We start from the raw sequence: 26,271 nt of genomic DNA on the forward strand, positions 1-26,271 counted from the left end.
AAACTAAAAGTTTTTTTTTTATTATTTTAAAGCTAAGAGCTAAAGTAAACTTCAGAGTGTGTGTGCATGTGTGCGCACGTAGCCCCAGGAACACCATAAAGCTGACGTGGTGTCACACGCGTGGTGACCAGGCCCTGTGCGAGGGGCAGCCAGCCACCGTCAGCCATCAAAACCACAAGGAGTGTCCGCCCGTGGTCACAGCGACGCTGGGACTGACCACTCAAAGTAACACTGGCCAGGCAACCTTGGGGTGAAAAACACACTTTAATCGGGCTGTTTACATTTAAAAATTCTTTTTCCCCAAATGTTAAAAAAAAACCCAGAAAAAAATACAAAAATATTTTTAAAATTATCAACAAATTACGTTTAAAAGTGCTTTGGTTCGGTCCCTGTGCATGTCATGTCTCGCTGTGCTGCTACAAACAGGCAAAGCACGTGCCGACCCAGGCTCCCTGCAGAGTCCCTGCGTGCGCTGTACCCCATCGCTGCCCCAGTGCCTCAGTTTGGCCAAGGAGCAGGGCTCAGGAACGGGGTTAATGGACACAGAGCACCACAAAACTGCCAAGCTGGGAGGGCTTCGCTTTCCAAAACAAGTCAGGGCCAGGGTGCTAGTGGGTGCTGAGCCAGGGTCTGAAAGCTCCACAGTGGGGCCTGTGGGGCAGACATCGGCACTGCCACGCAGCTGGGTGGGGAAGGTGGAGCCCAGCCGGTTCTCCCTGCATCAGCTGCAACGCTGCAGCTGCCGGGCTTTGGCGGGGCTAGGCTCAGCGTCTCACCTGGATCGCTGTTTGGGGGACCTCTGCGCAGTGTGCCCCTTCCCAGAGACCCCCTCCCAAGCCACAGCCCCACTCAGCACCACCAGCGCCTCCTCCAGCAGTTCCTCCGCCGTCGGGCTGGCACAGCAGAGCATGCAGAAAGGAAATCCCAGTGCAGTGAACAAGCTTAGTCCCAGGGTTTCTTACAGGGCCTTTTGTCCTGTGAGCTGAAGCTGAGCTCTGAAAAAATCATATGTTTGGTGGGGGAGGGATTGTGTTCTTTTTTCCTTTTGTTGGCTAGTTTTTAAGAACACAAGTTTTAACAGCCGGGAGGAATACCAGAAGCTTGGACTGGGTGAGAAAGGAAGCCCTGTCAGCCTGAAGACAAACAAGCCTGGGAACTTTGAGGAGCTAAGCCAAACATCAGCAACTGGAGCAAACACCCACATTAGGGCCATGCTGGACATGGAAAGGAGCCATTTAAATCTCAGCAGCGACGCTGAACTATCGCGTCTAAGTGATTAGCTGATCAGCAGGGACATTTTAGCATTAAGGCAGTGAAGATTCAGGTTAATTCTCTCTGGGCTGCTGGGAACGCTGCCCTGTGCAGAACTGAGCTGGCTTTTTCCTTAAACCCCAACATTTCTTCTTTTTCTTCTGCCAACATACATTTGTTCACCTGGGAACAAGAAAGTCAAAAGGAGGGTTATTTGAAAAGTTAATGTGGGGAAAAAAAAAGACAAAAGAGCCAAAAAAAATGTGGCTGGGTGGGTGGCGCCTCCACTCCCTGACATGCAAACCCTGCTCTTCTAGGGATGTCATATGACCATACCTTTCTCTCCTTTCTCTCCTTTTGGTCCCCTCTGCCCGTGGCGTCCTGGCGGGCCCATCGGCCCAGGGTCACCTGAAGGAATGAGAAGACCAAGTTTGCCCTTGAGCATGACTGGCCCACAAACAGGGATGGGCCAGGGTAAGGAAGACCAAGTTAGGATGATGCTTGGGCTGAGATCCTGAAGGTGCCACCTCCACTGTGGGGAAGCTGTGACCTCGAGCAGCCCAATGCCGACTATCTCTGTGGACACAGTGCTGCCCCCTGGGTGTTTCAGGGTTTGAGAGGGAAAAGATGGCAAGTCTTACCCTTGGGTCCAGGATAACCTCTCTCCCCCTTTTCACCAGGTGGCCCCTGGATGGTACCATACGCTAGAGAGGGAAATGAAGGAGAGGATGTATTAGCGGGGACCAAGCACTTGCAAAGGGCTCTCTGTTAACTTACACTGGAAGGACGTCTCTCTAGGTTAGATGGGATTAGACTGACTGAGAGCAGGTTCTTCCAAAATGGTTTTGGTCCCAACAAAAGCCCAGGGGCAGACTGTGATTGCATTCCACCAGCACTGCTCTGCCACCGTCTCTGGGTGTCCTGGCTGTCACCAGGGCTGGAGCTGGCCCATGCTCAGGGAGTGGAATTTGAGAAGAGAGCAAGCAGCTGGCTCTTATTGCTCTACACGTGCTAGCCCAGCCATGGTAAAATAGGCCACAGGGGGTTGAAGCACAATGGCCTTCAGGGCTTGGGATGAGTTTCCTGCAAGTAGTGGGAAAACATGATGTCCTTCTTAATTATGAGACTGCACCTCCCCAGCAAGGGAGAAAGGGAAAGAAAAGACTATCTGCCTCCAGCTTTGTAGCTTGACTGTATCCTGGAAAGCTCTCATATCATAAGCCAGAAACAGCAAGTCAATACATCACTTACTTCTAAAGAAGGCCATGAGGTCCTCGGTGACATTGCCATAGGCTGCAAAGACCCTGCTGATGCCAGGGGGACCAGGAGGGCCTGGGGGACCCGCGGGTCCCTGTGCAGTGTAAGACATCAGGTCCTGGAGAATACCTTGGCCTGAGGAATTAAAGATGTCATTTGAAAGGAGCTCTGGGAAAACTGTGGTTGGACGCTGAGGCAGGAAGGTGTAAGGGACAGCTGTAGGCAGCAGGAAGGCTGAGGGAGGTGAGCAGCGTGACATCAGGCATATGGGGTTAGGAGTCGTGGGCTGGGACAGGGAGGGTCAGGACAAGCAGGCATTCCACTCACTCTGGAGGCTCTCTGACACACGGAGTGCCAGCTCGTTGTAATCCAGGGATCCAGCGAAGGAGTTGCTGTAGGATCTGCTTGAACCTGCTGATCTGTGTGATTCCTCCTCTGTCAGCAACCCATCGAAAGACCCATCACTGCCCATGGAGGCACCATAAGAGCCATCGCTGCCCATCGAGGCACTGTAAGATGACCTGCTGCTCACAGAGCTGCTATATGAGCTGCCTGTGCCCAGTGATCCCCCAAGGGATCCCTCAGCACTAAGAGATTCTCCATGCAACCGCTCGGAAGCCCGTAACCCTTGGAATGATGAAGACATAGACCCAGCCACCAAGCCACTATCTCCTTTGGGTCCTGGTGGTCCTCGTGGCCCAGGGGGCCCAGGTGGCCCTGAGATGTAACTTCGAACTTCATCACCTGCAAAATACAAGAGGGGGGACTTCAGGGACACTGGGGTACCTGGGCCACCCAAACTTGGCAAAGGTCCTGTGCTACCACCTGGATGAAGACTGGAGTGTGAAATGTTGTCCCACCAATCATGGCAGTAACCCTCATCCAGTGCCATTTCTCAGGCAGCAGGAACATATGTCAACCTTGATCTCTAGAAATGGCATGGCACCCTCCTCCTTCCTATCTCTCCCACAGGTTTAGGTGCCCAATCTTGGAAACATGCCCAATGATTTTGCGGAAGGGTGCACTCCTCTCAGGCCAATTTCAGCACCTCTGCCAAAACAGCTGTTGACCAGTCTCCCACAAGTGCACGGATCCCCATGTTTTTTAAAGGCTGCCCTGGATGACTCGCCAGCATGAGAGCTCAGACTAATGCTGCCTCACAGCTGGCTCAGCGCTGCCCTCCAATCCCTACGCCATCCGCCATTGCTCTGTGGGCAGGTGTTTGCCAAGGAAAATGCTTTTCCCACAGCAAAACTGCAGCTGACCATACTAAGGACTCGCTGTTCAGTACAGGTCAGCTGTCACTGCCCAGCGCTGTTCCTGCTCACAACACGGACTTTTGCCTTGCAGTTGGACTGAGAGGAGACAAGCCTATGGGGTGCAGCGCAGTCCTGCGTTGACCTGGCTGCAGGGACAAGGTGTTGCTGCAGCCCCAATTCAGGGAAGGTTCCTACAGAACTGCCTCAGCTGTGGCAGAGCCAGCAGCCTCCACAAGGCAAAGCATGGCCTGAGGTGTGTGCCGGGAGGATGGATGGCGTCCCCTTACTCTTCAGGTACTGGATCAGCTCGCTCCTGAACTCGTCACTGTTGGTGATGTCAGCATAGGACAGGAGGCCGGTTCCTGAGAAGCCTGGTGGTCCTGGAGGGCCAGGAGGGCCAGGTGGACCCTGGACTCCAGAGAGGGAGGAGTATCCCACACCTTGAGAGAGAGGAAGAATTATTTTCTGGAAGTGAGAGGACAAGGAAATCAGACATCTCTGGGGATCCTGAAAGTTTAAAGGCTCCAATCCTAACTTCCATCCCTTTCCAGCTGATATTGATGAGAGATTATTTTTTTTTTTAAAGTGACCTTGTTTTCAGTGGGCAGTCACAGCTCCTGGTAAGCTAAATCTCACTCTCACTCCCCCCCAGCACCTACAAACAGAATCTCCCTGCCACCTGTGACTAACACAAGTACTTTACTTTGTAGGTAAGCAGAGACGTCCTCCAGAGAAGTGCCAGGTGATCCAGGGATTCCTGGAGGTCCTGGGGGTCCTGCAGGACCAGGGGGCCCAACAAGACCACTGAATTCAGAGTCTGTAAGACACAAGGGAAGAAAAGTAGTCACTCAAACCACCACAACCCTGAATAACTTTCCCTAACAATACAGAAAATGCCAGCTACAGCCAAGTATAAGGTGCTTTTTTCTCCCCAGCACCTTCTGGTGCAGCCTTCCTGGTGCATCTCACTTCCCTGTGTGTAGACATCACATTGGGAAGTCAGGAGATCCCAAAGAGAGAAGTTGTCCCTATTTTTTAAATAAACTTTTAAAAGCGGCCTAAGAAATGCTTTTCTGCTGCAGAATTTGGAGAAGACAAAAGGCTCCTCCATCCCTATCCCCAAGAGAGCACCTCACTGTGCTGGTCCTGGCAGAGCCCAGGAGGCCTGCAGCACTGCTAACTAAGGCAGAGGCACCATCAGAGGCTCCTAGAGGGTTACTGGTGGTGATGGGCAAAAGGGGAAATTCTGTGACTAAGCCTGTAGAAAAAGATCCTGGGAGTGTGTAGGGACCTCTGGCAGGGGAGTAAAGAAGTTGACTTACTTCGCAGGTATGCTGTCAGGTCGCTGTAAGATATACCAGGTGTTCCTGGAGGCCCAGGTGGTCCAGGGAGCCCAATGCTCATACCAGAACCTGCAAAATGAAACAGAGCCAAACATTATCAAACCAGGCTGTTAGAGTGTGAGGAGACAGGCTGCAGGGCTTGTTCACAGGCAATGCAGGAGGACTCCTGCAGGGTGGAGTGTTCCCATCAGCAGATTGTGCTGGGCAGCAGGGCTCAAGCCTTGTTCTGGACTGGAGTTAAAACTTGCCCTGTTAATGCCAATACAAGGGCACCTGCAGACAGGACGCATCAGGCCTCTATTCTTGGCAAAAACTCTGCACACCTGCACATCTCATGAACCCCTGACACAGGGGCGGGCGGGCACCCCAGGACACGTAGCGTAGCTATGACCCACTGGCTGATGCGTGTCCTGCTCCCCCTGTGTCTGCCTATCTGCAAGCAGCGCTGGCGCAAAACTCTGCACCTTTGTGGTTCGGCAGCATTTGTCTCAACTAACTCTAAACTTCTAAGAGATTGTTGCCTGGGCTGCCTCGACACAAAGTGGGCATAGATTAAGTCTTGCACAGATATATCCTGGCCACAGAGCCAATGAGAAAAGGGTTATAAAGGCACTTGAAGGTGTTGATGGGACTTCTAAGATGGCTAAGGTGAAATGATGTTCCTAAGCTCAGATTTTAGCAAAGCAAGAACTCATTACTAGAGTCTGTGGACAGTATCTTAGCTACAGGGTATCTTTGCTCTCTTCCAAGTCTCTCTCAATCCCTGTGAGGAGGTCTCGTACACAGGGATTCACACAGTCAATACTGGAAAAGTTTTCACTGACAGCATGAGCTTTCTGCTCAGCTCCCAAAGGAAGAGGGAACTGCACACTAATAAAGATGATTACTTGTCAAGTAGCTGATAAACCGTCTGGTCAGCTCATCATAATCCAGTGACAGAGACATGCCATCTCCCCCTGGTCCAGGAGGTCCTGGTGGGCCCCGAGGTCCAATTAGATACTGACGAATTTCTTCTCCTGAAAATGAAAAATGAATCTTTTATGACTGTCCAGCTGCTGCAAAGATGCCCGGTGAAGGCTTCCCAGCCTGTGAGCTGAGCCCCCACCACTACAGAGAGAATAAAACCTATGGTTGCAAAGTTACTTTCATCCCTTGCCACCTTCTACGAGTGTGCTCTGTCCTCTGTATGGTGTCACAAACATTTGTGGCAGGGCTGGGAATCTCCTATAACCCAGGGTTTGAGGAGGATGAGAATTTGGATTGCCAAAGGGACCTCCTTGTGATCTGTTTCTTCAGGACACCCTGGACAACATCTCAAGTAAAGGGGAAAGACCATGCTGAGCTCTGCAGCATTTCAGCAGCCATATTTCCGTTTGGAACGTGGAATCTGATTGATTCCGCACCAGATCACATAGGACGAGCGCAGTGTTGGCCAGCATCATCAATACCCCCAGGCACAGGAAAAAGACATCCTGGTGATTTATCCATCAACCCACAGTAACAGTGTGTGTTAAAAATAACAGAGCTGGGTATCCTCCTCACCTTAAGAGCAAAGACATAGCAAGGCTTCGGAGTGGGCAAGAAGGAATGGGGAACCCTAAGAGAGTGGAGGAGCTGGAAAGCAGAAGCCCAATCTTTAGTGAGAGACTGGAGTAAATTGTGAGGAATTCCTGAAAAGGAGGGACATATGCAGATGCCACCTAGAGAGCCAAGGAGGGAAAGGTAGGCAAGAGAGTGGGAAACTGCAGAATTACAACAGCGGGTATGAAAAGCAAACAGATAAGAAAGTATAGCTTCTGGAAAGCATGCAAGCTCTCCAGTGCAAGACACATAAATCTGTCTCCAGAGGACTTGGAAGGAGACATTGTGGGTCACTCAGCAGCACCTATGACAGGCCTTTACCCTCCAAAGGAGCTGCTGGTAACTCCAGTTGGAGGCAGAAGACTGGAAGGGAAGGGCAGATCACCAGGCTGCTGGCATGCTTTACCCTCATCCCTGATGTTTCCCTTCAGGGTCACTTACTCTGCAGCATGTCCAGAAGTTCCTGGTACAAAACGGATGTAGTTGATACGGAACTGGAAAATGACTGATAGCGATCTGAAGAGCCTGTGGGAATGAAAAGATTTTATGTCAAGAGGAGACAGAAGGTGAAAAGGGGTCAGGCATGGACAAAGGAAAGCTGAATTAATCCAGTTTAACTGGTGGAATGGGCTTCCAATGGCCCCAGCCATGAATCAGCTACTGTCTCACACAGCCTGGTTGTCTGCACAGCGGTGCAGTCTGTGCTCTTCTGACTGAGGTTCCAGGCTGCTTCCAAAAGCTCCGGGAATTTAATCTACTTCAGGAGGGCCCCAAGCATACAAGACAGCCCCAGAATATCTGAGACCACATACACCAAATACAACAACCTCTGTTTGGGTCCTGGGGACGTTACAGGGTCTAACAGCTGTTTAATGTGAGACTTTTTAAACAGCAGCAACTGTTAGTTAATCTAACCACCAAAATGGGACAAAGCTCAGAGGCCACCTCAGCTATGCAGAATCCTGGGTCAAGACTGCAGAAGATTAATAACTGGTTTGGGGCGCTGCTATTTAAAGACACTTGTTTCTCCTCTGGTTCTCAGCTCCTAGGTGTTGCACAAGTTCAGCCAAGAGCGTGACTCACTACAGAGCTTACCAACATGGTGCTTACCTGTCATATAGCTCATAACACGGGTAGCCAGCTCTGCATAATCCAAGCTCGTCCCATCCACAGTGGTGATAACTCCAGGTGGGCCTGGAGGGCCTGGTGGGCCTTGGGCACCAGTCAAATAATGCCTTACGTTGTCACCTAGGTAGGAAGCCCAAGATATGCCCATATCACCAGTGGGAAGGCAATGGCCATATGCACAATTGCTAGACCCTCTTCCCCCGGCAAAAAGCAGGCTGATAGAAGGAGGCCACAGTGGGCAACAGCACTTCACTGTATTCAACAAAAATAAGGCCAGAGAAGTAGGGCTGCTGCTTCTAAAGGGACAGTGACAAGGGGCTCAGGGAGCAAAAGAGCATGCATCTGCTGACCCATGGCAAAATCTCATTATACTCACTTTTCAGGTAGTCAGTTACATACTGCTGAATCTCTTGAGATGAACTTCCACCTGGGCCAGGAGGACCGGGTGGCCCAGGAGGTCCTGGGGGTCCCTGAATTTGTCTGGATCCACCTACAAAAAGCATTGTAAGGAGAAGGAATGTTTTTGGCCTGGTTGCATTAGACCAAGTGATGCTAAAGTGTGCCTGCATTGAGCCCTTTCCACAGGTCTGGAAAGAGCTTTGGGAATGGACTACGGAGGGGCTCCTCCTTCATCTCTAACCACAGGCTGACCATGGGCAACCAGGCAGTATAACATCTTCCATTAATTTGGCATCTTATATTTCAGCCTACACAGCTCTGCAGGGCTGAGTCCAGAGACCTCTCTGGCTTCGTACTGACAGACCTGGCCAGTGTGTACACCAGAGTGCAACGCTGAGCGGAAATACCAATACAGATCCACAAAGCACTCAAGCTCAGTAGGCTAACCTCACTGCCCTGCTGCTCCCAATCCAGCCAGCCTGGGCAGCACCAGCTCAAGAACCTCCTCACTGGTCTCCATTGCAAGATATAGGTGGGCCCTGTGTGAGTCCTGTCTCCACGGTGTCAAGTGACATCTCATGCCCTTTAAGGTGTCTTAATGGTCTTCCCAGCACCATGAGGTAGCATTCCTAGGACACAATGTGGAGAAGCAGAGGACTTGTTCGCACAGAGGGACACTTACATGTCCATATGCACTTTTTGTGAAACTGCATTAATATCCTGCATACCAAGACGGTCTTATTCAGAATGAAAGCAAGCCTAATTCCATGAATTCACCTGAGTGTAACTAAAACTGAACAAAAGGCACTTTTGGTCTGATCAGAAGTGTTTCCACAAGAGAGTTCAATGCAGCTTCCGTAATCCCTTGTGGAACAAGGTTAGCTAACCTGGAATCTCTTTCTTTCACATCCCATGAGTACAAACTCTGGCTCAAAGGATTCCCAGTAAGCTGGAAACAGAAAACTTACTTACAATTCTTAAATTGTCTGATTTAAGGCAGGCTGTTAAAAAAGAGAGTTTGAACACAAATCCCATCAGGTTGGTTTGGCACCCACACTTGTAAAACCCAAAGGAGCCTTTTCAAAGTTTCCACCAGGATAGTATCAGAGCAATGATGGTCTGGCCTCTCACCTCGAGATGCCCCTGGAATGCCAGGAGCGCCTGGGACACCTGCATCACCTGGAAACCAGAATGAGGGAGACAGATAATTGTAATGAGTGTCACTGCGTGTTGCATACTTAGTCGCGTAAAACAGTTGAGCTACATGTTGTTAAGCAACTACCCAGCCCTTGTAATGACTATCTTGAACTAGCAGCTTGTTGGGGAAGAGCAGAATGAAGAGGTCACAGCAGCTTTCCTGAGCCTTCTGTGATCTACCCAGGTGCCCTGTGCTCAGAGCAATTCTATTGCCATGGTCCTGCTCTGCCTGAAAAGGCAGGGGTGGGCACAGTTGTTGTTCTCAATGGACCAGGTTGCTCGATCCTTTAGTCCCAACCACTCTTGGCTGTGTGAGGCCACCAGCAAATAAAGAAAGAAGATTTTGAACTTCACCTTTGGGTCCAGGTGGGCCTGGCGGGCCTGGAAGTCCTGGAGGTCCCTGTATGGTGACTCTGTCACCTGCCAATTGCAGAAGAAGAGTCAGAGATTCACAGAAATAAAGTGCGTGGACAAAATCCTGGCTCCATTAAAACTAAGTTAGAATCAATGGAGCAGGATTTTGCCACCTGGTTTCAGCCTAGGGACAATAAATTCAAAGGAGGGACGGGGGGCACAGACTGACCATGGGAGGAGAATGCTGGAAGGCCAGGTTCACCAGGTTCTCCTGCATGGGATACAGAAACGGAGGAGCAGTCATATACACAGGCAAGCTACACTACACCTCACTGATATCTCCTGGAAACTTCCTTACCTGTGAATCCTCGTGGACCTCTTTCACCTGTGAGCAGGGGAGCAGAGGAACAGTGTTAGCATTTGCTTTGTTCTGATCTACAACATCCCAGCCCACTCTGCAAAATATTATTATGGCCCTCAATTTGCAAGTCAGAAATGGGTAGAGGGAGCAGGTCCCATGTTCTCCTGATAGCTGAGAGCTGAGCTACACTTCACAGGGCCACCTCCTTGCACTGACTTGGCCAAGTCCATATTGCATTTTGCAAAAAGATTGTTCCTCTTTAATAGCAAATGCTCCTGAATCTCACAGGCTTGCAAAGTTGGGATCTGAATACAGTAATTGCCTTGACACCAGTATTGGAGGCTAACAAATTTCTCCAACAAAGACTGATTTGTTTTATTGCAGCAGCCAAGAATCCTATTTAGTGACCACTGTGCTAGCTTTCTTACAGACACAGAAAGGTAGGAGACTTTCTGCTTCCAAGCCTTCCCTTCCTTCTTTTCAGTCTGAGGTGCTAAGATCCATCTAGCGTCTTGGTGAGGCAGCAGGATATACCCACCTTGGTCTCCCTTCGGGCCTGGTGGGCCTGGTGGACCTGGTGGGCCTGTGAAGAACGTTTCTGTAATTAAAACAAAAAGGTTTCTTCATGACATCCAACAGAACACGACAAAAGTTTCCTCTGGCTCCACCTGGTCCTAGCCAAAGAATTGCTCTCTGGAACCCCAACAGTCAGGATATTCCCAGGGCACAGGTGAGGGAATGAGTGGGAAGAACCTGCCTGAGGTGGACATTGAAGATCCTGGTCTGCCTGGTGGGCCTGGAGGTCCTGGCAATCCTTCTCCTAGACAAAAGGGACACAATCAGGCATCAGGAAGGATGAGCCTCAGCAATGTAAGTAAATGCACGTCAGCCACTACATCTGCAACCATGGCCACAGCTCAAATATTTCCAAGTGTAGGCTAGTATCATTGTTTTCTCCACACACATCTATCCCTGTAGTTATTTTTCATTATCATTTGCCAGCACAGCAGACATAGGACAGGGAAACTCCTTTCTTTGTGGTACACAGTGCCTATCCCAGCCGGCCTACGTTACACTGAAAGGGAAGGTTCATTTCATTACACACCTGACCTGCTCCCCTTTGCTGCTGAGCAGAGAGCAAGGAATGGGGTTATGTTCCTGTCTCGTGTCTTCCTGCCTCTCCCTTCTTCTGTCTGTGAAAGGGAAATCTGTGCTACAGGAAGTGGAGTGGGGATATGTTCCTTATTGTGAGAACTGCTCCATTTGTCCCCAGCTGGAAGTTAAGGCTGGACAAGTAAGAAGTAAAGACAGAACTGATTGCAGTTACTTCCTTTGGGAACGTTGAGTGTCTTCCCAAAAAGCATAGCTTTTATAAATTATTACTCTGGCTAGCAAACCTCTCCTCTCTTGGACAGCATCTTGCTGCTGTGAAACTATATATTGCAGCAAAATTGTGTTAGTAGGAACCCCACTACGTGAAATTTGTCTTCCAGTAAAGTCAGCCCTACTAACTTCCACCAGGTCCAAGATTGCATCTGGGATACTGCAAGGCACAGGATAGAGGCACTGGGAAAACTTCTTACTTTCCAGGTTTGTTTCAGAGAAACAAGCTCTTACCTGGAGGGCCACGAGGACCAGGGGGTCCCTGCACAGATTCACCTGAGGAAGAAAGAAACAGGAGAATTACAGAATATTTACTCAGCAAACTGCACAGCCCAGATATGTGCCATGTGTGTTAGCGTCCCCTTGCTTATGTACTGTGTACTATATTACATACCTGGTGGTCCAGGGGGACCTGGTGGTCCTGCTCGCCCTTGTAAATCTGACAGCACTGTGCAAATGAAACACACAGAAAAAACGGAAAACTGTTGCTATGGAAGTACTGCTTCTATGGAAACACTGTCATTATCTTGCTGTTAGAAGCTCTTATAGTCAAAGGTGGACTAAGACACGACCTGAGTGACCTAAGCCAAAGCTGAGGCAGAGAGGGGAGAAGAGAGATGTGTTTGGTGCCAGTACGCAGGTTAGGACATGAAGCAAAATACAGTGCTGAGCAGGCTAGCAGCATATTGGAAACAGAGAGGAGATCTCTCTGGAGAGTAACGGTTGCTGATGGAAAGAGCAAAGGTCTCGAAGGCTAGAAAAGGAGGGAAAGAACTTTCAAGAAGAGGAAAGATTATTTCAACAAGAGGCAAGTTTTGGTAGGAGAACATTATGTCGCCATTGTTCAACCAGTAGCTGCACTGTCTTATCTTGATTGGAGGGGTATCCTCACCTCCAAGCTGAGGCACAAACTCAAAGTTCAGTGATGCTGAGATCCAAGATTCCTCAATGAGTGATGGGACAGAAGCATGGTCTGGATCTACAGGACCCCACTCAGATGGTGATCAGGCAAGGACCATTTATTATTTTTTGCCTTCCTCTGCCTTGCCTCTCCTGCACACTTCCAGAGGTCTCATATCCTAGGAATACTGACTGTAACTGCACCACACATCTAGTATTGCAGAGAGCAAGCAGACACTTTTCTCAGGATGCTGCTAAACCATTCTGTTCTGCTCCATTTATTTTCATCTTAAAATTGCATTTGCTCCCCCGTGAATTTATCCTCTAATTCACAAAGAGATTTTTATTCCTGTTGCTTAGATTAACATGCCTTTTCAAACTCATTCTCCTCTTACAGATGGCTCTGTGTTCGTATTAGACAGGGAACTCTCCTGTGTGAACACACAGTGGCTAAAAGGCCAGGCTGAAACCTCACAGCTACGCGACCATCTCTGCTGTTGGGGACTGTTCAGCAGTCACCATTCCTTAGTTTTCCTCTTTGTGACACGGGCCTGGTCCCATCTACCTCTTTTTGAAAGCACTTTGGGATACACAGATGAGGAGAAGAAGTAGCTGTATTGCTGTCCCACCACCAAACATGCACCACACACTTGCCCTATGTCATGTTGAGGGGAAAGAGGTAGAGGCATCTTCTGTTAGCTGTGAGCAGGCCTCTGGCCCCTCTCCAAGCAAAGGAGTGGAAAGGCAGGCCCACTTACTTTGAGATGTTAACGATGAGACTTCTGTTTTGATAGTTTCTATTACAGCTTCACCTGGGGATCCCTTCTCACCCCGTGGACCTTTTTTCAAGGAAAAAAAAAAAAAAGAGAAAGTGAATTATTTAACTGAGAGAGGGTCACATTTTCTACCCACTCCTCACCTCCTCGGCAACACGTTCAGAACTTGCTTATGAGAAGTGGGAACACAAACTCAGTCCCTGGCTCTGAGGGACACTGTATTCAAATGTGGAAGTTACTGCCCAATTGGCGCTAACAGGATCATAGAAAACTGTCTAAGAAAGGTTCTTAGGAGTCAGCTCTGTTAAGGGCCTTCCAAATAGATGTCTGTCCAGTTGGCAGTGGTTCATAGTGACATTATTCCCAATTTGGCTCCTGTTTGTTCTCCCACCTTCCACAATGGCAGGAAGTATTCAGTTGGGCTATGTCCCCTACCACAGAAAGGCAACTGCACTTGAGAAGTGCCTTAGAAATACCAGCCTCCAGAAAAAATAACATAACGAAAAAAGACATTTGTGGCATCCACATCACACTGGCTCTTACCACCCCCCTTCTTCCCCTGGGAAAGAAAAAATAATAGAAATTCTTTACAAGATTAATTAAGCCAAATAATGCAGCAAAATGAACTGAAAGGAAGAAATCTGCAAACAAAAGGGAGAGAGATTGTGCCAAGGCCTAAGAGAATTAGAAACAAAGGAAAACTAATGAATTCAGTCCTCTTAAGAAGCAGAACCAAAGCCGATGGAGAATGGTACCTTGCTGTCCAGGGAGACCAGCTGGTCCAACAGGACCTGGTTTCAAAGGAAAAAAAAATGGATTGCATTAGATTTTCCTAGTTGTGTTTTAGAGCAGCAGGAAAGAATCAATAGGTCTTTTATAAGAACTGAGACTATCAAATAATGTATTTGTCTGCACAAAATAAATGGAATTGCTATGGGGTACGAATTCATCAATGTCTCATTTATTACATGAAGCTCTGGACGAGAGGCTTATTGCCATCAAAGGGCTTGGTGCCTCTTAGACTCGGGAAACAACCAGAATGCCACTGACAATAGAAATGGAATAGGCCTAACTCTCCTCTTCATTCCCTGCTGCAAATTGAAGCTAGCTCTACCAAACCAGCTCTAGGATTACCTCCAGCTCTACAGCTGCAAGAGGCATAAAAGTGCATGTGAACCAGGGCTCAGGAACTCAGCTGCCTGACACCAGTGTGCTGGAGGGCAATGTCTGACCGGGGACAAAGGAGTCTGAGGACCAAGCTCATACATAGCCAGAGTCTGTGCGTGTGTCTGTGTGAAAGATTTGTAGATGCTTATGTAGGATTTCTGTTGTCTTGAGTTCAAAGCTAAGACTGGAAAACAAGCACTTCCTGATTTCAGTAACAGTGCCGGGAGAGGAATTAGACACAAGCCTGCTTTCCCGAGAGGCAAAAGAGTTTGATTCTACTTGCTGGATTTTACCTACCACTACTTTGTACTCATCAGATCAAAAGACAACAACAGTGTTCCCAGTTCCTTCATCTTCTCAGCCCTCCCTTCTGTCCTGCCCCGCTGTGACTGTATCACATTTCACCCTTGAGGCTGCTGTCTCCCTAACTCAGACTGAGATCTTGGTCTTTCTGCAGGGAAGGGTGAGGACCATGAGTATCTAGACTGCCTGAGAAATCTTGCTTCCCAGACAGGGCAGCCTGGCAGAGACAATAAGCATCACACATTAAATTAAGAACTGGATGCGCAGCAATGCGAGCTGCCTGCAAAAAACACAGCAGAGGAGCAGCTTTCTCACCTGGAACACCTGGGGGGCCAGGGGGGCCAGCTGGGCCTGGGGGACCTGGTGGGCCTGGCAGAGCAATAGTTGATGAACCCTCTGAAACACAAACGGACACACTTGCACACATACACATATATATACATGTCTAGCAAACATGTAACAAATCTATCCTTAAGGACCCACGCTTCTATAGCCCATGTATTCTCCCTACACAGGGAGTCCCAGCACAGATTGGACACATAGTTGAGATCAATTTAGAAGGCGTAACGAAAAAAAGAGAAAATCTTCCAAAAGCGTAAGTGTTTGAACTCTCACATCTCTTCATACCAGCACTTATGACTTTTCCTGGAGCTCCAGGTTCTCCTATGAAAAGAAAGAGACAAAAGATGAACTTCTTTTCTTTTCTGGGGGAAGATTTGTCACTAGCTTAAAGACATTGTCTTATTAAACATGTGATTTCTATTCTCTTTGCCCTTGATCTCTTGTCTGGGAAGTCATAGCACTAGAAGGTCAAGAGGGAAGCAACAGAGCTCAGCTAACCCAGAGAGATCCTCTGATCAGCTTTCCAAGCACTAGGCAATAGGCTTTGATTTATCTGAGGCAGCCACATAGCTTCCATTGCAGTCACCAGGCATCCTACTCATACGCTCAGGGCAGAACCAGGTTTACCAAGGTTGTCTCAGTGGAGAACTGTCATGCTGAGTGCCTCTGCAGATGCCCTGCTTTTCATGTACGCTCAAGAAGGCTTTGGCTCCGGTCTGCTTCCCAAACCCTCCCTTCCTAAAGCCACTAGATGCCACTGTTGTTTCAGGGACTGGTCAGCACAGCAGATAATCCTCCCTAAAACGAAGTGCTTAGAGAGCAAAATAGTATTAGGGAAGAAACAAAACTCACCTTTAGCCCCTGGTCGGCCTGGGTTGCCTGGAAGTCCTGTTATGAGGTAGATGAACAATTTAGAATCATAGAAACATAAAATCATTAGGGTTGGAAGGGACCTTCAAAGATTGTCTAGTCCAACCCCCCTGCCAGGAGCAGGGACATCTCCAACCAAAGCAGGTTGCTCAGAGTCCCGTCCAACCTGGCCTTGACCGTTTCCAGGGATGGGGCATCCACCACCTCTCTGGGCAACCTGTTCCAGTGTTCCACCACCCTCACTGTAAAAAATTTCTTTCTAATATCTAATCTAAATCTACCTCCCTCTATTTTAAAACCATTACCCATTGTCCTGTCACAACAGGCCCTGCTGAAGAGTTTCTCCCTGTCATTCATGTAGGCCCCCTTTAGGTACTGGAAGGCTGCTAAGGTCTCCCCAGAGCCTTCTCTTCTCCAGGCTGAACAGCCCCAGCCCTCTTATTATCTTTGTGGCCCTCCTCTGGACCCTCTCCAACTGGTCCGTGTCCTTCTCATGTTGGGGGCTCCAGAACTGGATGAAGTACCCCAGGTAGGGTCTCACCAGAGTGGAGCAGAGGGGCCGAATCACCTCCCTTGACCTGCTGGCCACACTCCTCTTGATGCAGCCCAGGATGCGGCTGGCATTCTGGGCTGCAAGGGCGCATTGCCAGCTCATGTTGACTCATGGTTATGTTGAGTCATGCCGACTCACAGTTAGTGCAAATATTGTTTGCTCTGTTTTTTCCAGGTACCATAGTTGAGTTTCACTTGCAGGTTTATAGAAGAAACTCCTTACTCAAGACCCTGGCTTTCAGCATTTATAAGCAGGTCCCTGACAGCAAGTGATGGAATTCACAGTGGGCCATAGATTGAGCTGGTAGTGTCCCTGGGCACAGTTAAGGGCTTCCCTTCTCCCACTGCTCCCTGGATGATGGCACTGCTCCCTAGTATACCTGTAGCTTCTTCTAGGTACTGCTCCCTATCCTGAGGCTCCTGGATAAATTCCCTGATGACTTGCCCCCTAGATCACTTCTGGAGGTCCACCTACCTGGAGGTCCTTGAGGTCCTGTGAGACCTGGAAGAAAAAGGCAAAAATTCTAAGATGCCTAAACAAATTTCAGGTGGGGAAAGGACAGACAGGGAGAAAAATATTATGTCTACTTAAAATCATAGCACAGAGCCCACAGTGGTGTAAACTTGCCTAGCACTTGGTATGTAAACTGAATATTGGCTCATAGCAGCTGATGTTCTTGTTTGCAGATTGTGCAATCCTGAGATGACAAAGGGTCTAAATTCCCTGTGTGTTTTTCTTTCATCACCATATTACAGTACAGAGATCCTTTGCCAGCCTTGACTTCAAATTAAGACTGCAAATTGTTGACAAATACATCTGTGTTCCTGGCCGAGCAAAAAGTATTTTTGTTCTCTGTATGCTTTTACCTGGCTGTCCTGCATCTCCAGAGGGTCCTGGCGGGCCTCGGGCTCCTGGCATTCCCATAAGACCTGGTTCACCTAGGGATATAATGACCATTAACAAACCAGGAGTCACTGATTTACAATCTACCAATCTATTCAAGCTTGGCTGCCAGCCGTCCTGCAGCACTTTCTACGTACTGTATCCTCATAGCCAACTGGCCATTTTCAGCATCAGTGTCATTACCTATGTGGACATCAACGACAGAAGAGTTCGGTAGTAAGAACTCTGTCACAAGTTTACAGCCAGCTCCATTATATGTCTCAGTTCCACGCTTTCATGCTTGACTCTGCAGTTCTTCTGAGACAGCAAGACCCCAGAACATGAATCTGCTGCCATCTTCTCCCACCTCTTTTAGAAATCAACCTCCTGCCAAATCAGAAAGTACCTGCATTTCTACCTAAAAGGAATCCCTTACCTTTTTCACCTGGCTGTCCATCACGGCCAGCTTGTCCTGTCCAAAGAAAAGAGAGTGTTAGGGAGTGCTGAAAGAGTATCACATTTGCCCTGTCCTCCTACTAAGTGAAGCACAGTCCTAAACACAAGAGAGCGGTTTTTCAGCATGTTGCATCAGAAAGAAACCTTGGCTGCAGTTACTGAAGATCCAGAAAATATTCACTTGAAACTTAACCGTAGAACATATTTTCTGAGTATATGGACTAATCTTAGCTATCTAGAGAAAAGATCTAGGATCACAACCAGTATGATTCCACTCCCATGTTGTTTCCCTGTTTGTGCTCATAGAAACACACTCTGGGTGGAAATGACATTGCCTCACACATAAACACAGCTGTTTTCTGTTACCCACCTACAGGTCCTTTAGGCCCTGGCTCTCCTGGAGGACCAGGCATTCCTCTTGAGCCTTGTTCACCTGCAGCAAAATGGTATGAAAATGAATCAAACAAATCTTGGTGAAGATAAAATTTATGACTGTCATCAATATTTGGTGCTTTGCAACTGAAAAACAGCATTGACGGGATGTTCAGGCCTCATGATTCATTACTGTCTCTGGGCATTAGAAAAGCTCAAGTGATGTGAATACAGGCATGTGAGGGAGAATTTCCCTAAAGCTAAAGACAAAGATTTCTACCAAGATTACTGGAATCAAGAGTGGGATCTATTTGTTTAAAACTTGGGTGCCAAAATAAAACTCCTATAACCAATAACATCATTATACTTCTTCAGAAAGCTAACTGGGATTGGCTGGGCTATACTGTTACTTGAAAACTCAGATAATGCATGTGTATATTAGATAGCTTGTTACTCCAGGAAAACAATCCACTGACCTGTCAGTCCACGAGAACCCTTCTCACCCTGATCACCTGTGGTACAAAAAAGGGAAGGATTCTGTGAGATTGTTTCATTGTAAAATGTTTCCGTTAAAGAAAATAAAGTCTGCTTTCTGACAAGAGCACAGAACAAAAAGTCAAAGAAGGATAGGGTTAATACCCATTGCCAGTATCCATATCTAAAGGAAGATAAATAAAATATTCACAAAAGAGATCTAATTTATCCACATACCTTTGGGTCCAGGGGCTCCAGTGGCTCCTTTCTCACCTGAAAGGTATATGGATGATTGAATAATAGTAATAACAAGTCAGAAGGGAAAGGAATTTCATGCATTAAGAAAAATCACAGGGGAAATATAGATACTCTGATATCAGACAAACTCAAACTGGAAATTCCTTTCCTTCAATACAGCTCCATCCATCCAACCTCACCTAGACTGCTCTATTACCTCTGTGTCTCTTGTATTTCCCAATATTTGCTTGCAAGCACTGACTAAATTTAGTTCTCCCTCCCCTTTTCTCAGTCTCATGCTTTTCTTTGCCCCTAGCATCAAAATGCTACATGCTCAGACCAAGTTTGCTACTCAGAGCAATGCTAGAAAAGTACATCAGCTAGAGCTGCTGTAATTGCTGAGGAGAAGAGAAGCTTACCTTTAGCACCTGGGAGACCTGCTTCTCCTCTAAATCCTTGTAGGCCAGGAGGACCTGCAGAAAAATGAGATGGCGGGTTTCATCCCACTCACCATTACGCATCATTGAAGAAGAAAAACTATGGGAAGCTATCAGTCTGGTTTTGTTTTCTCTAGTCTCTAGATGCCATAGCAAAGAAATGCAGCACCCACCTGGAGGACCCTGTGGGCCTGGAGAGCCCATCAGACCTGTGAATAAGAAACATGGATTTTCTTTCAGTAACACCACAATTAGAAAATTAAAAGGTCTCTTTCAGTTTGCCCAACAACATCCACAACCCAATAGGTGTTTAACAGATCTGAATTCCTCCAGCCACTGGAAGAATTTACACCACTGGCATTCTCAAAACCAGGACAACAAATCTACACAACTTAGTTCTTGTGACATAGAGGAAGTGGATTTCCTTAAAGCAAGGTAAAGAGACTCAAGACTTCCATCTTGGTTGAAACACTGGGATCTGTGCTTCAGATTTTTATTGTAGTTACATGGATTGTAGAGCTGTAACTCTGTTAGAAGCCTGTAAGGGATATGGAGATTCTGAAAGTAGAGAAAAAAACTGCTGGAAACATCATAAATCTTAAAGATTGGTGTTTTGAGAAACTTCCCTGTTAATCCCCATTCTCACTAAAAATACCCAAGAATTTATTGCTCTAAAGGTTATGTGTACCTACCAAAGTAAATTTTATCTAAAATGAGGACCATTAGTTCACTTTTTTGATTACTCCAGTGCAACACAAGTGAAACAGGAAGGCTGGAGTGCTCATTTACTCCTAACCAGTCTGCTGGGCTCTCTCTGTCCATCTTCATATTTACCTTTAAGGCCAGCAGACCCTGGGGGACCAGGTGGCCCTGGAGGACCTGGCTCACCAACACCACCTGCAGAATAAGAGCATGAATAGATACTGCAGAGTGCAATTGTGATCCCATTTTTCCATTATCTGATCTCTTGTTATTCTTCCTCTGTCAAGTGTCATGAATAATCTGCTGATCAATTCAAAACACCCAAATAAGCATGCATTGTCCAAGAAAAAAATCCCATCTCACTAGGCTTTAGGATTAGCAAGACAAATGCCCCAGCTTTGGCGACTTGGATAACAGGGAAGAAGACGACCTTGATACTAAGTGCTTTTGATTCTGCCAAACTCAAATCTGAATGTGAGACCTGGCAAACAAAAAAAACCTCTCGTTTACCCATTGTAACTTCAGTAAAAAAATCTATTAGGCCAGATTTGTCGGGGCTGGGAAATGTCTGAAATGAAATCTGGATTTGAATAATTAAATCAAATTCTGTCACTGAAGTGTTTTATAAATTGGGATCAAACTCTAAAGCATCTCTGCTTTATCCAAGAATGGGACCCCTAGTTCCTACCTCTGTCTCCTTTTTCTCCAAATCCAGGTGGTCCAGGCTCCCCTCGAGGCCCTGGCAGTCCTTCTCTACCTCTTTGTCCCATAGGACCTTCCACGCCAGGCTCACCTACAGGAAACAAATGCCTTGTAAAGAAAAAGGTGTCTTTATGGGAGGCCTTGGGCAAGAGGATCCATGGCTACCTCCATGGAGGAAGGTAATGCTCACACCAAGGTGGTGTCTATATTCCCACACTATCTGTCAATCAGTTGTGAGACTCACAGCATTGAAAGAGATGCTTACCCATGCTGCCTTTCTGTCCTTTCGGTCCTTCTGGTCCTTGGTGCCCAATGGGACCAGGAATGCCTGGAAAGAAAACCACAACAAATGGTTGTCCTTGTCTGAGTACCATGAAAGAATAACATGCAAATTAGAGGAACCTGAAGCCTGGAGGGATTCATCAGCTGCAGTAAAGAATATATTATGTGGAAGGCGAGTACTTGAACAGGGATCTCTTTAAAAGAACACAATATATACAAGACCACAAGGAAGTTGGGTGAAGTACTCACGCAGCTGTGGGTCTCAGAGCTTGGGATCTTTACACCCCCAAATTATGCGTGTTCAACAAAGTGGAAGTCAGGCTGAGGCCTTGCTTGTATCAAAGTCTCTGAGCTGTGTCTGTAGCTCAGCACTATGGTATTAATCAAGTGACTTAGTCTATGCTAAATATTGACTCTCTATAGAGAACCACCTTGAGCTAGGTTTGCAGTGCAAAATTTGTTCTTGCTACAGTACTATCACTAAATGTCCTCCCTCAAAGGGGAACTGTACTACTGCTCACCTGGGACACCAGGAAGTCCTCGCTCCCCTGTAGAGAGAAAGAAATAAACAGTCAGTGGGGAATAGGTCTTCCCTGTTTGTCATTTTGTCTGACCCTCGCCCCCTGTAAAAAGGAGTTTATGTTCCTGGCATGTTTACATGTAAGTTCTACTGTCTCCAGCAATGTCACATTGGCCTCCTTGTATTTATGCAATGGATTGTATCATTCACACCACACATAATTCTCTGAAGCACTCTGTGATTAAACCAGGTAGAGCCTGGCTTGAGGTATGACTTTCACACAGGTGAAAGATGTTCCTAGATCAAAAATGAGATCTGTTATGTCTTCTACTGTGAACTCTAAAATTGTCTTTGCCCAGAAGAAGAGGCAAAAAAACCCCAGCCATCACAACAATATCTGAACTACAGAATGCATCAGCTTCTCTATCTAGCTTCTGGAGTAACAAATATCTATTTGTTACCCAGGCCCTATGGCAGGCTGCCAATCTACCTGAGAAAGCAGGTAACTCCAGACTCACCTCTGGGACCTTGCATTCCCATGTCACCTGAGAAGAGAGGGGAAAAAAAATAAAATCAGGAGAGATCTTGAAAATATTTGCAATGATTACTGATTCATTTTGGTTTTCTAGTTGCTTTCCCACCTTCAGTGAAACATGAAGGAGTTTTGAGTGAACAGGGACACTTGAATAGTGCAACATCAGACCCATCCCACTAGTGGTAAACAGGATCTGGCCTTTCACACTGGCACAATGCAAAATTGGGCCTCCTGTATTAGTTCTGCATGGCATCAGGCCCTCTACAGCTTATGCTGCAAACTAGCTTTACACTCTAACAGGACTAGAGAAGGGATCAACCCTCTGTACTCAGCACTGGTGAGGCCCCACCTCAAATACTGTGTTCAGTTTTGGGCCCCTCACTACCAGAAAGACACTGAGGTGCTGGAACACATGCAAAGAAGGGCAACAAAGCTGGTGAAGGGTCTAGAGAACAAGTCCTATGAAGAAGGGCTGAGGGAACTGGGGTTGCTTAGTCTGGAGAAAAGTAGGCCCAGGGGAGACCTTACTGCTCTCTACAACTACCTGAAAGGATGTTGTAGTGACATGGGTGTTGGTCTCTTCTCCCAAGTAAGAAGTGATAGGACAAGAGGAAATGGCTTCAAGTTGCGCCAGGGGAGGTTTAGATATTTATCCCTGGAGATACTTAAAAGACGTGTAGATGTGGCACTTAGGGACATGGTTTAGTGGTGGACTTGGCAGTGTTAGGTTTGCAGTTGAACTCAATGATCTTAAAGGTGTTTTCCAACCTAAATGATTCTATGATTCCACAATTCTATGACTGTTTTCTTCAAGAATAAACCAGCTTCATCTTTCTCACTGCCACTTGCTCCTTGTGGCAACATCCACCCCAAACTTGTGCACTGCCAGAGCCAAGGAATATGACAGGGGAGGAGAAGGACTGTATGGCTGTACCTTTCTCACCAGGTTCTCCTCTCTCCCCTCGGAAGTAGCCTGTAACAGGAAGTGAAGGGGCTGTTAGAGTGCATTACACCACAGAATAGCTACTTGCTTCATGTGCAAGGATACTTCTATTTGGATTTTAAAGCTGCAGGCAGCACAGGCTATCAAGCACAACACAGTTTTGTAAGTAGAGTTTCCTCAGCAAATTTGCTTTCACAAATCCACGAAACTTCTGAAGCTGGGAGAATGTAGGCTCCTTTGTTCTTAACCTATTTCCATCATCTGCTCAACAGAAGTAGATCATCTTTCCCTTGCTAACAAAAGTAGCATTAGAAATAAGGTATGGGTTCATTTTTCTCTGCAGCTCTTTCAAAATGGAAAACTCACTTGCTACAGCAAACATGACACATCCTGGCATGTCCACAACCTCGTTTCTCCTCCCTTTTCTGCCAGCTTTAAGGGATGCACCACCAGTGTTAGTGGCAGCACTCTGAGCTCCAGCACAGCCTGTCTGTAAGGACAGGTGAGGGTACTTTTTTGACAGGCTTCATTGCACTCTAAAAGTCCTGGTCTTTAGGCCCTTGGGCAATCAAATCCTCCCATTCCCTTTTAAATAATCTGGTCTCATGCAGCATCACAGACATTGACTGCTCACCTCGTTCTATTTCCTTGTTCAGTCTGCTCTTCACCATCAACCAGACTGACTCTTCATTTTCATAAGGGAAAGTTGAGGAGGGTGAAATACCATGAAGAAAGTCTACTCTTGAAACATCCTTTTCTATTTTTGAATTCCCATGGTTAATTGTCAGGAGGCCGCCATTGATTTTTTCCAGGTTTTCCACACGAGATTTCAGCTTTCTCACTTCTTCCGCTGAAAGGTTAAAGTAAAATGCTAGGGAACACACTGCTGCAGACACATGCCTGAAATATCTACTTCTAATAGCAGGGACAAGGCAACACTGTGTCAGACAGCTATGGCCACTGAGTTTTGCAGGATTGCTCTTTGTGTCTTTTTTTTCTAGCAGGGATATCTAGAGTTTAAAGGGCAACTTTGGAATCTGTTAGTCTCTGAGAAGTAACACCTCAGATCTCAGGAGTTTTTTATCCTATTCACCCCAAGATTATATAGCCCCTCATCAAAAGTTTATATTCCTTATCCATTATTTCTGTCCATTTGTAATATCTTAGTGGCAGCCACCACCAAGCGGATTGTGCTCCCCCTCAGTTCTCTGGTTTGATATCCCTGGTACTGGGCCTCTTTGCCAGCTTACACCCTCTCTCTTTCTATTCCACTCAACAATTTTGTTCCTCAGTTACTTCTTACCGAGAGCAATGAGTCCAAAAAGCAATCCAAGGAGAAGCAACCAGGCCAGAAGCAAACCCAGGAGCCATTTCCACCAGCTACAGCACGAACTACAGGGACACCAGGATGGTGCTGATCCAATTGCACCCCCTGCATCACCATTTCGTATTTCTGGAAGAGGAAAAGGGCAGTCTCCTGGTTATTGAAGAGTTCCTTGGCTTCAGAGCCAAGAATCTCTTTGAATAAAGATATCAAGGTCTGATCCATTATACAAAAGGCTATGGAGAAACATATTTACACTACACTCTGCACACAGTGGGTGAAATTCTAGTTGCTGTGGAAGCTGGGAACAGCATTCCCAAAGGGAATTCCAACAGTGGACAACACTCAATGTGCTTTAAAACAACAGCTGAAAAATGTGATCCCCTTGAGGTCAATTTTTTGTGCAGTTTTGAGCCATAAATGACAGCAATAGCCAGCATGGTCTGTCTGAGCCCTCTCCTCCCCATAAATCTGTCCTGATAGCAGGAATCAGCTGTACTGTCAGCTACAAAAATATACGCCAACCGCCCACTCAACCACAATCAAATCACTGGTACCAAACTCTCTGGCATGCACTCTGTTCATTACAGACAGAGTAGTCTCCTGACCATGGCACAGAGATCAGTCATGTCAATCAAGAATGATTTCTTTCTTGTATATTGTGTTTTGGCTCTTCTTCCAACGAAAGTTGAATTGCATCACTTACCTGCGTAAGTTGCTTTGTCCCTTGTTGGCACAGATTTCAGTCCTCCTGTTTTAAAAACAGTAAAAGAGGTTCTAACAGTCAGTCTATTAACCTTAGAGCATGGGCTTGAAAGGGAAAGGTAGTAATGGAGGCAGAAGAAGAAAGTTCTATTGCATTTCCACAGGAAGCAGGAAGAAACGCTTACCATTTGCATCTGATTTTAGGGCAGTATCTGTAGCATAAGAGGAGGAAAACCCCTGCTTCTCTTTCTTCAAAGTGTCTTCTGCAAAGGATCCTGAACACGAACCAAATATATTTAAAAATGTTACACCAGAAGTTCAATCAGGCCTGTCTTCTTTCACTGGCAAAAGGCATATTTTTATTGGGAAAACATAATAGCTCTGCCTGTTTAAACCAGATCTAGTTTTTTGCTTTCAAAGCCCCTGAGCTTTGTGAAATATTCCAAGGCACACTTTGGGGCTTCAAATGCAAAAGCTAGACCCAGATGGCAGCTGGCAGGTTAAAGGCTAACTGCCTGCCACAGCTTCTTGTTTGGCTTGGAGAGATTTGAGTCAAGTGTAGTGTCCTGGACTCTACACTCCAATTCTCTGCCCTCGGCATATCCACATGTCCTGAACAAGAGAAGTTACCTCCATTAAGCCCAGTGCCAGAGGCACTAAAGACTTTGCCACTGTCCTTTGTCATGATCAAGAGCTCCATCTCCTTCTTTGCTGGGACATTCTCCTTCTCTACCAGCAGGAACTTGCAGTCTTTATGCAGAATGTCATCTCCCTGGGAGCTCAAAATTGTTCCCCCTGGAATATTGGTAAAGGATGGGAAAGAGGAGGAGATGAGTGTGGGCCACTGAGTCATAACAACACTTTTGTTCATTAAAATAGGTAGTCCCTTTGTGATTAGAGTTGCCAGTACTGTAAACACTCAGTAAGAGACACATTGGTCACCAAAGCTAAGAGGAGAGCTGTGTGTGTCATTAGATTTATTTAGAGATGTGTCTTTCACTAGCAGGGGAGCAACTGCTACCAGAAATGGACAGCAACTGAAATTCAATCACATATAAAAATGTTTTGCTTAATGACCTCTTCACTTCTCAAAAACACTTACTACAGAATCATAGAAACTCAGTCTGCATCAGAGCCAGGACAGCTCAAGCTGAGGAGCACATTTAGCAGAACGACTCTGTCAAGCACAAAGCACTCCATATCTTTGGGAGCCAGCCATGGTTCTAAGGCATTGAAGTGTAGCTTACTAAGGTTGGACAGAGGCCAAACAAGGCTC

The 26,271-nt window shown here is 46.9% G+C and overlaps 1 protein-coding gene across 3 annotated transcripts in view; it reads right to left on the reverse strand.

Moving 5' to 3' along the window:
- Positions 1-1,384: 1,384 nt before the first annotated feature.
- The window catches only part of COL17A1 (collagen type XVII alpha 1 chain), a 36,390-nt gene continuing 11,503 nt past the window's right edge, over positions 1,385-26,271 (reverse strand). For 2 of the 3 annotated variants that reach the window (XM_086752239.1, XM_086752237.1), the window contains exons 13-56: positions 25,626-25,790; positions 25,181-25,270; positions 24,997-25,041; positions 24,270-24,419; positions 23,601-23,816; positions 22,958-22,996; positions 22,007-22,033; positions 21,490-21,516; positions 20,952-21,014; positions 20,673-20,777; positions 20,117-20,179; positions 19,456-19,491; positions 19,265-19,318; positions 18,846-18,881; positions 18,611-18,646; positions 18,133-18,195; positions 17,743-17,778; positions 17,291-17,362; positions 16,899-16,925; positions 15,854-15,889; positions 15,287-15,322; positions 14,975-15,055; positions 13,945-13,980; positions 13,172-13,252; positions 11,908-11,961; positions 11,748-11,789; positions 10,888-10,950; positions 10,669-10,728; positions 10,128-10,154; positions 9,999-10,040; positions 9,770-9,835; positions 9,350-9,397; positions 8,196-8,309; positions 7,802-7,939; positions 7,133-7,216; positions 5,998-6,126; positions 5,090-5,179; positions 4,471-4,584; positions 4,055-4,207; positions 2,836-3,252; positions 2,503-2,643; positions 1,893-1,955; positions 1,588-1,659; positions 1,385-1,434 (exon numbers count right to left, since the gene is read on the reverse strand). In XM_086752239.1, coding sequence (XP_086608365.1) covers positions 1,385-1,434; positions 1,588-1,659; positions 1,893-1,955; positions 2,503-2,643; positions 2,836-3,252; positions 4,055-4,207; positions 4,471-4,584; positions 5,090-5,179; positions 5,998-6,126; positions 7,133-7,216; positions 7,802-7,939; positions 8,196-8,309; positions 9,350-9,397; positions 9,770-9,835; positions 9,999-10,040; positions 10,128-10,154; positions 10,669-10,728; positions 10,888-10,950; positions 11,748-11,789; positions 11,908-11,961; positions 13,172-13,252; positions 13,945-13,980; positions 14,975-15,055; positions 15,287-15,322; positions 15,854-15,889; positions 16,899-16,925; positions 17,291-17,362; positions 17,743-17,778; positions 18,133-18,195; positions 18,611-18,646; positions 18,846-18,881; positions 19,265-19,318; positions 19,456-19,491; positions 20,117-20,179; positions 20,673-20,777; positions 20,952-21,014; positions 21,490-21,516; positions 22,007-22,033; positions 22,958-22,996; positions 23,601-23,816; positions 24,270-24,419; positions 24,997-25,041; positions 25,181-25,270; positions 25,626-25,790 — 3,587 coding nt within the window. The remainder of the gene's footprint in view (positions 1,435-1,587; positions 1,660-1,892; positions 1,956-2,502; positions 2,644-2,835; positions 3,253-4,054; positions 4,208-4,470; positions 4,585-5,089; positions 5,180-5,997; positions 6,127-7,132; positions 7,217-7,801; positions 7,940-8,195; positions 8,310-9,349; positions 9,398-9,769; positions 9,836-9,998; positions 10,041-10,127; positions 10,155-10,668; positions 10,729-10,887; positions 10,951-11,747; positions 11,790-11,907; positions 11,962-13,171; positions 13,253-13,944; positions 13,981-14,974; positions 15,056-15,286; positions 15,323-15,853; positions 15,890-16,898; positions 16,926-17,290; positions 17,363-17,742; positions 17,779-18,132; positions 18,196-18,610; positions 18,647-18,845; positions 18,882-19,264; positions 19,319-19,455; positions 19,492-20,116; positions 20,180-20,672; positions 20,778-20,951; positions 21,015-21,489; positions 21,517-22,006; positions 22,034-22,957; positions 22,997-23,600; positions 23,817-24,269; positions 24,420-24,996; positions 25,042-25,180; positions 25,271-25,625; positions 25,791-26,271) is intronic. The other variant, XM_086752238.1, reaches the window with a different exon arrangement.

This window comes from Chlamydotis macqueenii, chromosome 7, assembly GCF_036417535.1.
Source record: "Chlamydotis macqueenii isolate bChlMac1 chromosome 7, bChlMac1.mat, whole genome shotgun sequence".
NCBI lineage: Eukaryota > Metazoa > Chordata > Aves > Otidiformes > Otididae > Chlamydotis > Chlamydotis macqueenii.